Source organism: Hermetia illucens, chromosome 4 (genome assembly GCF_905115235.1).
Source record: "Hermetia illucens chromosome 4, iHerIll2.2.curated.20191125, whole genome shotgun sequence".
NCBI classification, from domain to species: domain Eukaryota; kingdom Metazoa; phylum Arthropoda; class Insecta; order Diptera; family Stratiomyidae; genus Hermetia; species Hermetia illucens.
The window spans coordinates 44,125,358-44,142,532 of NC_051852.1; the positions used below are offsets into that span (position 1 = coordinate 44,125,358).

Genomic DNA, 17,175 nt, shown 5'->3' on the forward strand with positions numbered 1-17,175 from the left:
CTTGTCTGTGAGATGGGAGGCCATAAAGCATGTGATAGCCCCGATTTTTGTGTGGATATGCGTGGATAAGGGAAATTGGAAGAAGGAAAAGATATAAATTAGGTGCGATGGCTAAGATGAGACTTAACCGCGGCTAAAAAGGAGGTATTGTGGTATCAACCAAAACATGTCAGTTTTCATTACCACCCTTTCTTTGGAATAAATTTTGGGTTCGTTGACACTGACCCCACTATTGTATGAATCCTTTCCCGTAATATTTTTTGCGATACCTTTCATTTATTACGGGGTGGATGAGAAAGGATACCTTTGTCCTACATGGCTGGTGGAAATCAATGGAAACGATTGAGTGTCCAAGAAGTCTGTTGGAGTCATCAGGTTTTGTCTGTGTGCGCAGTTGGTTGCCTATCCATGTCTACAATTGAAATTTTCCAATTCGATTGGCCGCCTGAAGGATATTCGAACCTTTTGGTAAAGAGTGACAGGAAATTGTTTTCCCTCCTCGTCAGTGTCCTTATTGTATATTTGAGTTTTTTTCTGGGTCCGTTTTCTACTTTCCTTTCATAATATATCAATCAATTGCCTGGCTGGCCAGTGACATAACATTCACTTAGCTTTGTCGGGTTCAGGATTCAATTACTTTATCTGTATGGCTTACGATATACATAAGTGTCTTTCTTCTGATTGTGTCTCGAGGGCCTTATACGAGTACTACGTCTTATTGATTTTTTCGATTTGCGAGTCTTCGTTTAAGTTCATACCTTCGGGGGAAGGATATATGAAAATCCAATGGGAAAATATGCAGAGGGTTTCTTATATGGAGGTTCTGAGGGATCCATGTAAATCCCATCGATAGTTCAGATAAAATAGATTATATCCTTGATTATGTAATAGACCAAAGATTCAGGTTGCGATTACAGTTTCAGGACAGAACATGATTAAGCAAGCTTTCATTTTCCTTTTCTTAGTTCCACTTAAGGAAGAGGGTGAATACTAAACTGGACTAGATAAGAGTGTATTAAAACGCTTCTTGAAAGTATTAATCCTATATTCAGCCAACCACACCAACTTTTCTGAGTATCTTGTAAAAAAGCAAAACAGGGAAAATTACGTTACTTCTTTGACTTGTTGAATTTCCCCAATTTCTAGTGTGATTCATCCTTCACAGAAAGAAATAATTCTAGTGATTGGTGGCAATTATTCCACAACTATCAACCAAAATATTGAGTGAGGGTGCAGCCGGGGGGAAGTATACAACTAAAGCTTTGATATTGAACAGAATACCAAAGATAGTTCTTACGTTGGCAGTCAAAACCAGATTTGATTAGCTTCTCATCGGTTTGGAGTCGTGGATTTAGAAAGGAGTAGTCCATGTCTAGTAAGAAGAGACAGACGTTGGATTTTCTATTCCTGTCTCTTATCGATATCCTAAAAACTACCCTGTCTGTCTTTGGAATATCATGGAGTATGAGTTCGGGGGTAAATACCGATATTAACCTCTAGTGATAAGTGCATGACCCAATATACGGCAATATAAAAAACCTTGACTATTTAATATCCTGTTTCTAGTACGGTTTCTGCGGCAGGGGAAAGGCAGAGACAAAAAGTGGCACGCTATTGGCTTTTTGGTAAGATGGCCTATTATAGGCCGCATTCGTTGTGTTTCCAATTAATCCCTTCCAAATCGCTGTGTATGTGCATATTATGTCTTAGATTTGAGAGTAGGCTACTGACGCTAATATTGACCTTCCTATCTTATTTTCAGCTTGTAAGTATGGTTGTAAACCCCGAGACTATTGGATCTTCTCCTTTAGGTAGAGGATCTTGAAGGGTAGAATTCTTTAGGGATTGGTAGATCGTTAAGATTGCCATATCCTCCAACGAATTGGATTCTAATTTGATAAGAATTGGTCGTTGGTCCAAAATGCCTGCTCTTAGGACTCCGTTTTCTGTGGTTGCTATGTCAATATTCTCTTCTACGAGAAAAACCGGCAATAACCACACCTTAAGTGTATGTTTATTTGCATCGTCCTTAGCGCTGTTAATTTTGGCAGGTGTCATCTAGCCGGTGGTTAATAACCATCTCCAAAAGCCTCGCTTACACGTCACTCCAAGCTTCTTACGTTAGTTGTACCTGTAGGTGGCTCCAAAAAAAAAATTTGATGGGGCTGTCTCGGCGGTTACTGCCTACCATGCCTACTATATAATACCATAGCTAGCACTCACTCTACCCCTTTTAGTAGCCACAGTTTACCTTCTGGAAAGTGTCGGTTACCTTTTGGACTTCCTTGGGGTTTAATTTCGGTGACCATTTGTAGTTTTTAACTAACCAACAACATCAGACCGCACTGGTCAAACGGGAAGAATAAAGATAGGAGGCTACAACTTTGACACCGTTGATAATTTCTCCTATCTAGGGTCAAAAATCACAACGATAACGCTCAAAACGTCTCACCATAGGGTCAAAGCTCTTACTGTACAAGAATGATCCTCATGTATTCCTCGGAGACTTGGTTTCTTAGCAAGGAAAATTGCGAACTCTTCGCCGCGTTCGAGAGAAGAATCCTCCGAAGAATTTTTGGCCCCTTTCATGGGGATGGACAATTGCGTAGCCTACATAACGACGGAATCTATGGGCGATACCATTACAGTCAAGTTGTGGATAAAATCCGGCTCAATAGGTTACGGTGGGCGGATCACTTAATCCATATGGATGAGGATGATCCAGCCCAGAAACTCTACAAGGGCAATATCTATGGTAGGAAAAGAAGAGGAGGTAGACCCTGCCTGAGATGGAGCGATGGCGTAGGTCAGGACACCAGACAGCTTTTAGGGGTATCGAGTTGGTGGGCCTCGGCGCAAAACTGGGATGTCTGGAGTTTCTATTAAGGCAGGCCTAGACCGGATACCGGTTGTTGCGCCGTTGATGATGATGATGATGATGATGATTATTTGTAGTTTTCGTGCTGGTGCTTCGGATTTAGGCTGAATTCTATAGCAAACACTTCATGTGTCTGGCTATTGACTACTTCTTTGAAACTAACAGCTCTTCCTCTGATAATTTTCATGGCATTATCTCCTTTGCCCCGTTTTTAAGATGTTATGTAAAACAGAACCTGATTAAAATCGATGCTATTTGTCTGTCGGTCCGTCGGTCTTTTTTAAGGAGGTGGAAATTTTCAAAAGACACTGGCCTGGACACGCCAGCGTGTGGGATTCTTACCCACTAAAACCACTCCCAACTTACCCCAAGCCCCGCGGAACCACCATGAGGCATTACATCACGGGGCGGAGTCAACTTGGTCACCTTTCATCTCTGTACGTAATTGTGTTTTTCTCCTTTCCTCTGCCTTTCGCAATTTGCTCTGGATAGATGCGGCCATGGAGTTGATCGCGTCTCAGTCTTCCTGGCATGCTAACATTCATCGCACGCGTCTCCTAGCGTCTCATCTAGGTTCTTCCTTTTTTCCACAAATCTTGGACAGTGGAAAAATACGTGCTCTGGATCCTCTGGTACTCCATTGCAGTTTGGACAATCGGGTGAGGTATCTAGTGTAAAACTGAACAGGTACTGGCGATATCCTCCATGCCCCGTGAGAAACTCGGTAAGATTATAATTAATCTCACCGTGCCGTTTCTCCAACCACTCCTTGATGGCAGGATGAGCCTGTGTATACACCGACCCTTTCCCGAGAATTCCCAACGCTCTTGCCATCTATTCAGAGATCTCAACCTTTCGGCTTTCTTCGTCTGCGATGAAGGAGAGATAGGCTTCTACTCTCTCTAGACTAGCATTGTACGTATGTCCACCGGTCTGCCTGTCTGTCTGTCTATCTATTTGTCTGTCTGTCTGCCATATGCAGTTTTTCAGAAACGGCTACATCGATTGATTCGAAATTTTAGGCATTTTGAGCTGGTATTTAGCAAGTGCCACCGCGGAGAAGACTTTACATTTTTTAACCTTTCGCAAACCACCTAATAATTAAGTCCGTTGTCTCGAATATGATGTAACTAATCTTCAACGCCCAATTATTATTCATTTGAGAAGTGCCAAATCGTATTATTTGGTGATTTGACAAGTCGCAACGGACAGATGGCGGGAATATTGCACGCACCCAAAAGTACTGCTGACATTTGCTGCAATTCGGCTTGTCAGCGTCATAGTCGAGGAAGCAGTCAACCGAATGAAATTAGAGAAAAGAACGGGGCCTGACGCCGCTGAGCTCTGGAAAGCGAAGAACCGGGAAACAACATTGTAGCTCAGTGCATTTTTTAACCGCAGTCATTAGGCAGGTGGAAATTCATGACCCTCCCTTAACCTCCATGACATTCGTGACATCAGTCAAATAATTATATTGTTGGAAAAACACCGGGAAAAGTATCACCTTCTTTCTGAATCTACGGAAAGGCGTGTATCAAAGGAACTCGTGCACAAGGCTGAATTGCTTTAGCGCGATCTGAAAAGTAAAATATGGCAGGTATGTCAAATCCACTTCGTGACTCTGTTCTGTTTATCACTTTCTCGTCCCTCATCTTTGTCCCTGTTATGGACACTATAATCCAATGCCGTCTCATGAAACTCCCTTCTCCCCCAATCGAAGTAGGTGGGAAATGATCAAAAGGCTGCTCGAAACAACGATCACTTTGGCTACTCAAAACGGTAACGGCAACGTCCCTCGCTTTCTTTAACTCCTGGGAGAATTCCAACGATATATGAGACTCTGGAGAATACTTCTCTCTCTCTTACCACGCTAGTGACAATGTCCTTTGTACTCTGGAAAGTCGAGTGATAGAAGACGGGAATCCGGTGTCGAGTTGTTTGTTATGGCCACCGCAAGCCCGCTCTCTTCACCTGGGAGCTGGTTTCTGAAAGACTTCTAATTGCAAGGTCCAGGTAGAGGGGCATCCCAATTGTACAGAACTATGAACCAACGGAAATTTCTGATATAGTAGAAAAGGATGCTTTCTGTGAGGAATTACAAGCGGTTCAGAAGAGGCTTTTTGAGGTATACTTTGTGATCGTGTGATGGGTGATCTGAATTCCAAGGTGGGCTGTGACAATACCTTGCTGAGACACGTGATGGAGTAGCACCGCCTTGGGGACCGTAGAAATAATGGTAGGAAGTTTGTGGTTTTTTTCTCATCAGTGTTCGAGCATAGAGCTTGCTATGTGGTCAATTGGATTTCAACTGACCGACTTCCAGCAAATAATCAGATCGACCAACTCGCGATCAGCAGTAAATTTAGGAGTTATCTCCTGGATATGCGTAACGAGAGATTATGACATCAGTTTCGAAAGGGGCTACCATCAGATGGTCGCTTATACTTCTCCCAGATTCAGAGAGCTGCGACCCTTTAAGCTCAATATCAACCGCTTGTGTGATCCGTGTGATCAAGCTGTCGCTCGACAATAGGAGAGTTATTGGAAGGAAGATGCACTGAGTAACCCGCCGGAAAATATCGATGAGCAATGGGCCGCCATCAAAAATGCTCTTTTCTCGTGGGCTCCCAGGGCACCGGCCACATCCTGAAGCAGATCGAAAAAGATTTCGGAAATGTATACCGCATCACGAAAGTAAGTCTTTCGATGGTCGAGTGAAGGACATCGGCAGTCGAGTTCTCCTCCACAGTGGTCAACAACTGAAGACATAGAAAGAGCACACCACTATGGTTCTTAACCATATTACATCCGGTGACGTTCCTCCTCTTGTGAATGAGACACTAGTCACCGTAACATACGGATATAGACTGTTCTTCCAAACAAAAGAGAAACCATTCCGGCCATCAATGCAATGAAAGAGGGGATGGGAAGCCAAGACCTTTCTCAGAGAGCGGAAAAAGGGATGATCACTATGATCCTAAAGAAGGACATCCATTAAAAGTGCGGTAATTGAAGGGATATCTGTGTGTTCTCGAAAGCTTGATTGACAGAGAGCAGGCTCGTTTCCGCTCCGGATCTCCCTGCATTGCCCAGTTTAGATCTTCACTGCACCTAGATCTCAGCGAATTGTTGCAGTAGGTCTTTTAGGGATCTCGAGGTCGTCGGATCAGTTTACGTTTTAAACCATATCAGATGTCGCTGGTTTTAAAAATATCGACAGGATTGTGCTTCTTAGATGATGACGTAAATCGTCTGAGGGAAGTCAAACAGTGAGGCTGTGAGAGTGAGTCCTCCTGCAGGTGATTAAACACCATCTCCGAGAGTTTTGTTTCCATGCTGTTCTAGACTTGCCGCGTTAGATATTGGTTAGTGGATTTCTCATTTGGCAAAGCTACTTGTACTGTTGGGCACTTCAGTGAAAGAACTCACCTCACTTTTTATCTTATTCATTTTTCGATTTATGTCCGGATAGCTACGTGATTAGAGCACAAGGCTGTCATACGGAAGGTCGTGGTTCGAATCTCACGGGTGGCACTGAGATTTGTATCGTGATTTGACGTCGGATACCAGTCCACTCAGCTGTGAATGAGTACCTGAGTGAAATCAGGGTAATAATCTCGGGCGAGCGCAATGCTGTCTACATTGCCTCCAACAGTATACTGTAGTGTACCGTTACGGTCTTGAATGAAGTGCTCTAACACACTTCAAGGCCCTGATCCAATATGGATTGTTGTGCCAACGATTATTATTATTATTTTTCGATTTAGTTCCTGACTGGAACCAAAGTCCCATGAGTAGATGAGAGATTTTGAAAAGAACATCCAGGACTTTATATAATATATATAAAGTGGAGAAAGATGCCAACATTTCGGGTTTCACATACTAATGGTCAACCACATCCCCTGTCACGTAGACATAGGCGTTGCTTTCACGATGTAAGCTGTGGCATTTCCTGAGCTTCAGCTGTTCGATCAGCCGGTTTTCACCTATCTCTGAAATATGACCAGATTGGATCAAATTACTGAATCAACTTATCTACAGCACAATCCTTCATTCCTTCTTAGAAATCTGCGGGTTTGCCTCACCCCCGCTAAGTATTAGTGTTATATTACTGTTTTGTATGCCACCTATGCATGGGAAACCCAGAGTTTATTCATTTTGAGTGAATAGTAAACTGTGCCCAAGAGAAATTGTCCTATCATCTCTGGCCCATGAACACTGTAGACTGTCGTTTCCCACATGCCACAACCAGGAAGATTTTTTACTTAGCCCACCCCACCTAATAATCAAGGCAGTTCCTTCGACCTTCGAGACCTAATCATTTCCCTCAACGTCAAGTCTGAGAAATCATGAGATTTGTAAGGTCCTATTTCTCAAATTAGTTATAGCCTGTTCCCTTTACTGCTGCTTTCAGAAGGCACACTGGCATCCTATGCACCACTGATATATCTTATCCAGTATATGGGCTGTTTTTATGTTGTTCACCTCTTTGTTGCCTCTGCTGTCGAAGCCTTACGTCCCTCTTTGACATTCTCTAGGGATTCGTCTGGTCGAAGGTCTATTTTAGTTATCAGAAATACAAAACTGTCTCCTTTTTAACGTCTCATATATGACTCTACCTGGTCGCTGCCTTCTGACTATGAATGTTTGCTCGTTGTGGTTTTCGCTGTAAGCCCCTGTTGAGCTTGCTATGATCCTACCTGATGCACTGGTTCGCGTGTGGTATATGGTCCCATTTGTTCCTTGTCTATATAAATTTATAGGTTGCTACACTTAATAAGTTCCCGCGGGTCCTTAATAGCACAGTAAAGTCGGACGTACTCACTGAGATGACCAGGTATCAGACCTCTTGATTAGTGGAGTTCCCCATTGTTAAACCTTATTAAGACTTAATAAACTGGTGTCAAATAACCATCCAAGTCGACCGAAGTCAACTTAGAGGGCCGATCAATTCTAGAAACCTATGGAAAGCAGCGAAATTGAATGCTGCTTTGACTTAAGAAGCTCATTTTCGAGTCGAGCGTTCAATCAAAGTACTTAACTTTTAACTTATAATCGCCGATTGATAGAGGACGCAAGGTTTGATCAAAATGGCTACTGCGGTTGTTTTCCACCGCAAGGCTGGAACCATGAGCTGTCATACATTCGCTTACCCGCTATACCAATATACCAAGTCTACTTTGCGTTCAACATTGCGTCCAGTTGCAAATGCCGAAATATCGTCTATTCTTGATCAGCTTTTGTAGAACTTCCCTGGCCACGTCAAGCCTGCATCAAAAGTCCAGGATCGTCTCGTTCGCTGTTACACTGAAAAATGCTTTTTCTAAACATCGAAGCTGGACAGAGGCATCCAATTGGCCTTAAGCACAATCCGAGGGTCGGACGCCGTCTCAAACCCCCCGTTCGGGTATTGTTCGCTGATAAGCCCTGGATCAGTTTTTACCTCCGCAGTAAATTATACCAGTAACTCGTGAACAGTTGCACTCCAGTGCATGTTAATTTGTAGGATGCGGATAATGCTAGCCGCGTCCTAGCCTTTTCTAGCAATCATAGGGCGATCCTGAACCGAGAACGAAATTCTCTTCTTCGTTACAAGTCTTCGCCTTGTGACCTACCTGGCCGTATCAACGGCATGCTGTTTACTGCCGGGTCCCCGACAAATTGTATACGTGTGCTTATTGTCCAAGCATCTATCTGGGTCGCGTCTATCGGAATTTGTACCCTAATTACTACCAATTAAATTTTGATTTTTCCGCTATTAACGTGCCTCCTCAGCTATTTCCACCGCAAATATTTTGCCTTCTCTCGGTTTAATAAGCAGAGTAGACGGTCTAGTCCTTTTTGGTTGGTGATTCACCATTCACCATTTTGGTTGGTGATTCACCATTCGTAACCGCCCTCACTTTAGGCAAATGGTTTTCTGACGTCATGGCGTATTGTTTCTTTAGGTCCTTCTTTCGTTTGTTTTTCTTGGACTCTGGAGACTACCTTGATGAATTCTCCTTCAGACGTGAAGGAGGAAAGAGGACTTTCCTCCAGCTCGTTTTGAAATGGACTGTCGCTGTTGTCCATGGCCGCTTGTAGAAGGAAATGCGATCGAGCAGTTCTTTCAGTTCTATCAGCCTGTTTTTCACTCCTTTGCCGACATTTTTTTGGAGGAATATTGCTGGCCGCATGCGCTTCGACTGTGCTCCTCCTCGACTATTGTACGAAACTACCTGCTCAGATCTACGGATTTGCGATTTTTTTCCGAAACAAGAACAATGAAGAGGGGGAGACGATTGTTGGTTTGCAAGACTTCCTCTTTATTTGGCCTGTGTATTCCGGTGTCCTATCTGGTGTTTCGGCCCTACAATCAGGAACCGGTATACCCTTGGAGACAAATCCCTTACCCCAATATCCTGAGGCTCCAACTGCACTTTGCTGATCCTTGAACTCAAGCACGGATCAGCACTTCTATGGAGCAACACGGTCTGCTCATACCAATTCACTGCACACTACCCGACCAGGGTCACCAAGGGACTGGCTCCTAATACCTGTCAGAACCTTGGCTAAGATAAGCTCATATCACCCTATCGACTCTGCCTGAGAGCTTTCGTGAGTTGTGTCCCAGTGTGTCCCGACGTGTAGCGATTACTTGTGGTTCGTTCTTCACCGAGAGGCTTTCTCAAGGCGACTACCTAAGGTGCGTTGATACTACCACATGGGGGGTCTTAATTACTTACTCGGCTATTTCGAGGACCCCACTCCTCGTATTGTCAGCAATCCGTTAAAGGTCGCAGCTTTGAAAATAAGCGGCGTTTCTACTTCTCGATAGTGATTCCAGAATGCCTGCGTTCCTTCTCAAATTCTAACTCGATCCAACCCTCCTTAGTATTCTTCAATTCCCTCATGAGAACCATCCTTGAATATTTCTCGGTGATGTTATCCCCGCTCAGCAATTGTGGCTATCTTACTATTGAAGTAGTGGGGGTTTCTTTTATTTGACATGTGTACTTTTTCGCAAGTTTCGCTATTGTTGAAATGAATACAACAGTAAATGTAGTCCGTATGAGGCTCGTTTCACGAAGGTTGGTATGTAGCTCCAAAGCTTAGCTGCCTTGATTTTCATCCTTTTTCTAGTTTTAAAATAAGAAAGGCTATGTACTCCTCCCTTGGTCAATAATATGAAAATGGCGTTTTCTTTATGAACCTTTTAATATATAGTAAGTAAATAAACGATTAAATATGGTAAAGATACTCTGAAGGACCGGCGGAATAGATAGAGAGGAATACAGTTTCACCTTAACCTTCGCAGCTTTACATACTTCAGTGGAACTTCTTAATTTAAATATTGTCGTATTGCCTCCATTTCTACTAAGTAATAAAGATTCCTTTTTCGTTTTTTTTTCAGGCTTGTAATTGAACATACACGAACTCCAAAGAAGAAGGAACTGTTTACCTGAGATTTCAAACTTGTCACTCAAAGAAACGAAATTGGGCCAACAGTACTCTATGCCAAGGACAACTCACGTATTATCAAACGATTGGATAAATCAATTCCAGCCTCGAAATTAAGTTCACTTTAAGAGGACATCGTTTTGAAACCAAAATTCCATAGAAATATTCAATGATGAATGAATTGCTAAACTACAATTGCTGGTGAATTGCCTGACTCCATGTCCTGACGTCATCCTTAGCAGTCTCACATCATCTTTCCACTGCAGTCCATATATCTACAGCACATATATGTATAAAGATACCGATTCCCATTCTCTAGATATTGATGAGGAGCTTCAACTAGTTGTTGAAGTTGGGCACATTGCCTCGCATATACGTCTCCTGGAGCAGAGATACCCCAGTTGCTTCGCCAAGCTCGAAAATCTAGACGACTCTGAGAACGAAGACCAAAAAGTTGACCGCCGAAAGGACAGTGGTGGCGGTCAAGGAGGCCTCGGTACAGTAGTTGAATGCAAGGCGAGTGGTAGTAGTGGCGGTTGTAAGGGCAATTCTGAAACTCGTTGCTTGCGATCTAGTGCTGATGTCAAACGTAGACAGTTAATTGAAGATCTACTAATTCGAATTTATGAGGAGCACAAACGTATTAAGGACAATCAATCGACGCGAGCGGATTTCTTTAGAATGAACAACACCAGTAGCATTCAAGAGAAGAATAATGACGAAATCATTGGTGAAACCTCTTCAACAGCAGCAACTGCGACGGCATTACCGGCACCAGCTGATAGTCAACATGGTCAACTCGGTGAAGGCAGTGAGCAACAAGTGAAAAACGATTTGAAAAGTGTTGGTGAATCGGAAAGTGGAATTGGTGAAGCGAAAAGTGATAGCACTGAGAAGCCAAATGGTGTTGGTGAAGTTTCGTTGCGTTCGCGGGTGGTGATTGGATCGAATAGTGCTAATAGTTTTGATTCGGTGATACCAGCGGTTACTACAGCGGTAACTTCAGCGTATAGCTCGTCTACATTTCTTACAACGGTCAGCACGAGCTACTTGAATCAACTGGCAACGGCTTTTAAGCTGTGCGACGAGGACCTTCGATCGATTGTTAAGGATTTGAAGCGGAAAGTTGAATATTCAGAGAAAATGAATTGGATGTGTAAGTTGCATTTTTATGGCCTACTTTATAGTGGTACTAACGTTTGAAGGAGCCTCAGCGCTCACAATACTTAAAATTTCGGCTCCCATTAAAGTCTCTTGAAAAGTGGGAAAAGGACAAAGGTTGTTGGCCCGACCCATGTATATTATTCCTGCACATCCTCCGCTTCTTCCACTAGCTGAAAGTGTTCACAAGTGAAACAAAGTCCTTACTCTGCACAGCCAAGCATGATCGAGGATAGTGTGTCATTTTTGCTCTCTTTACATTTTATTACGATAATATATTTTTCCAACACGCCCTTTATGGCAGATGCATCAGCACTTTGGATCTTAAGTGCATTCAATACTACTCAGGGACGTTCAGTGCAAGCAAAAAATCCCCTCTTGACCCTATGTCTTTGTCCTCCTTGAACTGGTCGCCCCCGCTGCTCCGTTTCACACTAGAAGAATCATGAGTTCATGAAAGCTATTGGAAAAAACAAAATTTACATTTTAAATGCATGCAATCCCAGCATTAAGAATTTTCGAATGCGTTGCTTTTTTCACGATTGAAAGGTTCCTTTTTCTACTCCACGAGGACGAGGAATATTCAGAATAGGGAGCTCTGCTTTGTTCTTATTTTTTTTCCTTATTCTTGATATTCTCAGTCCTTTGTAAGGAGCAAGTTGCACGAAGTGCGGATATTCTTATGAATGTCTTGGATGAAAAAAAAATCATGAATCTGAAATAATAGGGATGGACTTGATTATTCTCATTTGAATGATTTTGTTAGTAATGGAAGATGTTGCGAAATTAATGTTCGCATCTTTCTGAATAATTCATATAATGATGCCCGTTAAGGGATGAATATTAGTAGTTTCACGGAGGAGTGCATTGAAGTGATGCTGGTTTATTATCCTAGATGGGGTCGTTGCTGTTCGAAAATACTTTTCCGGAAAAGGTTCTTGTCGGCTTGTACTGTTCATTTTTTCGGACGGAATTTTCCAGTGAGGTGATTAAATTTTGTATAAGCCATTTCGGAAACTTTCCGGATCCCATTTGAGACGACAGATTACTGCCGGCCCAAGCATTTGAATTCGGAAGGATTGAGGATTTTTCGTAATGCCGCTTACTTCCTTGAATGGGGAAAATATTTTCCCTGAACTCATGATAAATCTGTTTTAAATCTTTGCTTGTGAATATGAGCGTTCATACAGCCGACTCCTATTTTCAGAAGAGAAAAATTGATGTGGATGGAAATTACAGATAAAATTTTATTTAGGAAAAATGGGGAAGGATTTGAGGGACTTTTTGGAGAAAACTGGAAAATAAAATCCAACCTCTGAGAACCTAAAAGGTTGTTTGTTAATGGAAAAAATTAAGTTGATTCAAATTTTAAGGTTTCGCGTAGCACAAATTAGAAAAGGTTCCTATTTTTCTGTCTACGAAGAGATCTATTAAGTAAATACGATATTTCGGTAATCAGTTACTCTCTTCTTCAGGAGCGAAAAAATGGAAAGGGCATATCCACACTTTAGGAGGAAAGAAGAAAAAATATTGAAGTGGTGAACAACTGATTTCCGAAATATGGTACAACCATCATTACATTACAGGAAGATATGTCTCTTTTCTTCCATTCGACTTTGGTCCTTCCCTCTTCTTCCAGTTTTTCTTGGGTTGATTTGACAATGGAGTCGATGGTATTCTGATCCCTCTGATATGTGAGTAAATTTTCCGAAATCAGCAGTTCAGGTACAATTTTATCTAGGTTTCCCCTTTCGTTCACAAATTTCGGATCATGAAAAGATACTGCGCATCCTCGATTGTCCAATTTAAACCAATCGCGGTATCCTCCGCACCTCTGATGAAAGTGGATAAGATTATAATTGAGCCCCACCTGCTTTTCACCAACATTCCATCGACACTTTCTTGATGTTCCTTTCGCTATTGATTTGATCTACCGATGATGGTCTCAGTTTCATTACTTCTGAGGCGGCTATGTAGGCGTATCAGAAAAACAGGGCTGTCCTATAGACAACATTATTTGTATTGCATCAGCTCCATAGCGCCCTTCTTAAGCTGGTGCCACATAAAGCAAATGAAATTTGCCAACCTAGTTATAAGCAATTTATAAGCAATCTAGAACTAAGTCACAGCTCTTCTACCTTCGGCATTGTTGCCGCGAGAACCATAGTTGTGCTTCTTGCTGTTTAACAAGCATGCTTAATGCAAGTGATTTAATGGCGGACTGGAGAAGGTGATACAATTCTCAACTATTATCTAAAGATAATTCTTATTATAACACTTTGTGATGAAAACCGCATTCCTTTTTCCCTCCACAAGTACCTGTCCAGCATCATTTCGTTGCCCTAACTTACCACCGTGACCTCTTTAAGCGGTACGCTGGGAACATCGTAGTAAATGATGATCAGCCTTAGCCGGTCCAATTCAGAGTCTTGGAAGAAACCTGAGCAGTAGCATAAGTGAATGCGTTTACGCAGGGAGTGTTGGACTCCCGCAACAGTACGCCGTCGGACTACCAACCAAACACCTCCCTGTCATCAAAGAACTAGCCTGGAACAGTTTGACATATTACTCCGGGCTAGCCCTCCCGCTCTCCCGGGTTTGGGAGCCTTCAAGTCAGGGAATTGCTCTCACCAACAGGAGAGGAGAAGAGGAAGAGAGTAGTTATTAGTGCAGCGAATCACTTGCCATGCGATTCTTCCGCCAGTCGAGTTCAATCTACTTCGCAATAAGAAGAGCCCGAACATAATGCGCAATACGATTCCCGCCGGCAGCGCTCTTCAGCATTTCTCTGACAATCTTGTCTGGAGAGAGCTCCCCTGTGTCTGCATAAAGGTGCTGACGAGAGCCGCCCTACCTCTCGCAAGAGAAAAAAGTGTGTTCAACGTCGTCCGCCACTCCATTACAGAAGACACAATCAGGAGATCGCGCCTTCCCAATCCTGTGCAGGTAAGACTGAAACCACGGATCTAATTTGCCGATGAGTCGGGCAGTCCATCTGCCCCTTGACTCATTTTGCGAAGAAAGTTGCCACGCGGTAAGGGTCCGTTGACGTTCTTCACGCGCAACCCGGTAGATAGCTTTGCGCTCCTTGGCAAGGAGGGCAACGGGGATCACTCCCGCGATCACCATCACGGCCGGTTCGGAGACGGTGCGATAAGCAAATGCCACTCGCAAACCTCCCCGCCTTTGCACTTGAGCAAGGCGTTTGCGATGCGCCTCCTTGTCAAGGGCATCAGCCCATACCTCCGCACCATAGAGAAGAACCGACTGCGTTGCTCCCATAAGGAGACGTCTCCTAGTTGATATAGGGCCCCCGACATTCGCCATTAGCCGACTCAAGGCCGCGACTCCAGTTGCAGCCCTATCCGCTGCTGCTCTGATTTGCTCGAAGAAGCTCATCTTCGAGTCGAGCATTAAACCAAGGTATTTAACCGCTGGTTTTGACTCTATAGTCAACTCGCCGATCGATATGGGACGCAGGGTCGGGATTTTCCTTCTCATCAGGATGACTACTTCGGTTTTTTCCAGTGCAAGGTTGAAACCGTGAGCAGTCATCCATCCGCTTACCTGTCGCATCAATATGCCAAGTCTGCTTTGCGCCTGTTCAACAGTGCGTCCGGCAACAAGTGCCGCAACGTCGTCTGCATAACCGGCCAGGCGCGACTCTTCGGGCCTGTGGAGCCTCAGCAGACTATCGTAGGAAGCGTTCCAGAGGTCCGGTCCTATGTGATGTTGCCACCTTATGTGGTGTTGCCAGTCCACTTGAGAATTCCTCTTTAACTTACTGTTCTTTTAAATGCAATGAGGTTATGGTTAATCGGAGCAGCTAAATGCCAAACTCCAGACTAACCAGCTTTGGGAGCAGCAATTGCCTGAACTTCACAATTATTTAACCATGTAGTGTGAATTTTGAGAGCAGCAATTGCCTGGACTCCACAGAATAAAACACGTTGTGATTATCTTTGATAGTTCTAACGAACTAAATATTTTCAATTCATATTTCCTATTTTATACAAAATTTTACCTATACTTAGTAGGCCTGTACATATGAATGTACAGTATTTTAGAGAAAGTATTACATAGTAGGCAATGATAATATGGATAAGTTTACAGTGTTTTACACCTAGGATGGATCCCTGTGCTACTCCCGACGTGATTTCCATCCTCCTTTGGCCCTCTAGCGTCTCATAGAGTAGGGAACGGTCTTTCAGAAATTACTTCAATATCCGCAAGAGATAGCTTGGCATGTGAAATGAGTTTTCTAGTGTGCCTAACATATCTGTCCATCTATGACCTTCATAATAGCATCCACTGTAGATTTCCCTCTTCTGAACCCGAATTGCTTTGCGGATAAGTCCCCAGCAGCACGGATCGCTTCAGCGAGTCTACCCCTGATGAGCTTCTCAAGCACTTTTCCGGCCGTGTCAACCATACACAGCGGTCGGTATGCAGACGAGAGCGCCGGGTCTCCTTTACCGTTACTAATCAACGCGAGTCTGGCCACTTTCCAGCGACAAGGAAAAATGCCCTCCTTCTAGCAGGCGTTGAACACTTCAAGTAGCAATTCTGGCCGTTAACGAAATACCAGTTTGTAAACTTCCGCCGGGATGCCATCAGGACCTGGCGCCTTCCTGTTTTTCATAGTGGGAACCGTTTCTTCGAACTCCTTCACTCTGAAAAGGGGCAATCCACGACGCTTTCCGCGCTATCTACATCAACCCGTACAGGGTGTCTGGTTAACAATGCCCGCTCAATGCGGTCCATCTGGTCGGTGCTCAGTATGCAGGACTTCCGCAGAGCCCCGATTTTCCGGGTGACAAGCTTGTAGCCAAGTCCCCACGGGTCCTCATTCACCTCGTTAACAAGATTCTGCCGGCCGCGAGTTTTGCTTTTATTTATAGCGCTGCGGAGTCTCCTTTTTGTTGATCTATATTGTACCTTTATGGCACATGCCTCCTCGTTGACGTGCAAACGTTGTGCCAAACGGCGGATCGTATGACACTCCTTCCATAGGTCTTCAATTTCTGCCGTCCGCCAGTACATAGAAGGCTTGTCTCGCCTGGAGCCCCTCCGGGGCATGGTACCCCACACGCCGTCGTTATCAGGTTCATCACTGAATTTACGACGGTGTCAGCTGCGACACTACCACCCCCCGGAGTGCCCCTCAGCGCGGGCCTACTTGCGCGATATTCCACACACTGGGGAGCATTGCGTTGGTGTTCGCCGGCAAGTAACGTCAACCACTTTGAACGCGATGTGCTGGTGATCACTTGCCGAGAAGTCGTCTAGGACTCGCCACCCTTCCACCGATGATGCCAGAGATTCCGACGCAAAAGTGATGTCAGGAATGCTGCCTTCAAAGCCTGGGCGCCGAAACGTCGGCGTGGATCCGGTGTTTAAAACTACGAACCCGGATCTCGCCGCCATTTCCAGAATCCGGTTGCCTCTGGAATCTGATTGAGGCATGCTCCATTCAACCAGGATTCGTCCGTCCGTGCTTGAAACGGCGTCCTCCAGAGCATCAAGCCGGCGCCGAAGGTCCGGCATCGTCTCATTCGGCGTCAGGTAAACGCTAAAAAACGTTATCCCTAAACACTGGATCCAGACAAACCCGTTTCCCGGCCTTCGGCAATAACACGAAGTCGAACGCTGTCCCGAACTCAAATGGCAGCGGTGCCCGATAAGTCGAGATGCCA

At 44.1% G+C, this 17,175-nt stretch overlaps 1 protein-coding gene across 2 annotated transcripts in view; it reads left to right on the forward strand.

Annotated features, from left to right (window-relative positions):
- LOC119653812 (high affinity cGMP-specific 3',5'-cyclic phosphodiesterase 9A-like) overlaps positions 1 to 17,175 on the forward strand; it is a 530,323-nt gene that overhangs the window by 188,289 nt on the left and 324,859 nt on the right. For both annotated transcript variants that reach the window (XM_038058837.1, XM_038058836.1), the window contains one exon: positions 10,272 to 11,474. In XM_038058837.1, the coding sequence (XP_037914765.1) occupies positions 10,607 to 11,474 (868 nt within the window). In that variant the 5' untranslated portion in view covers positions 10,272 to 10,606. The remainder of the gene's footprint in view (positions 1 to 10,271; positions 11,475 to 17,175) is intronic.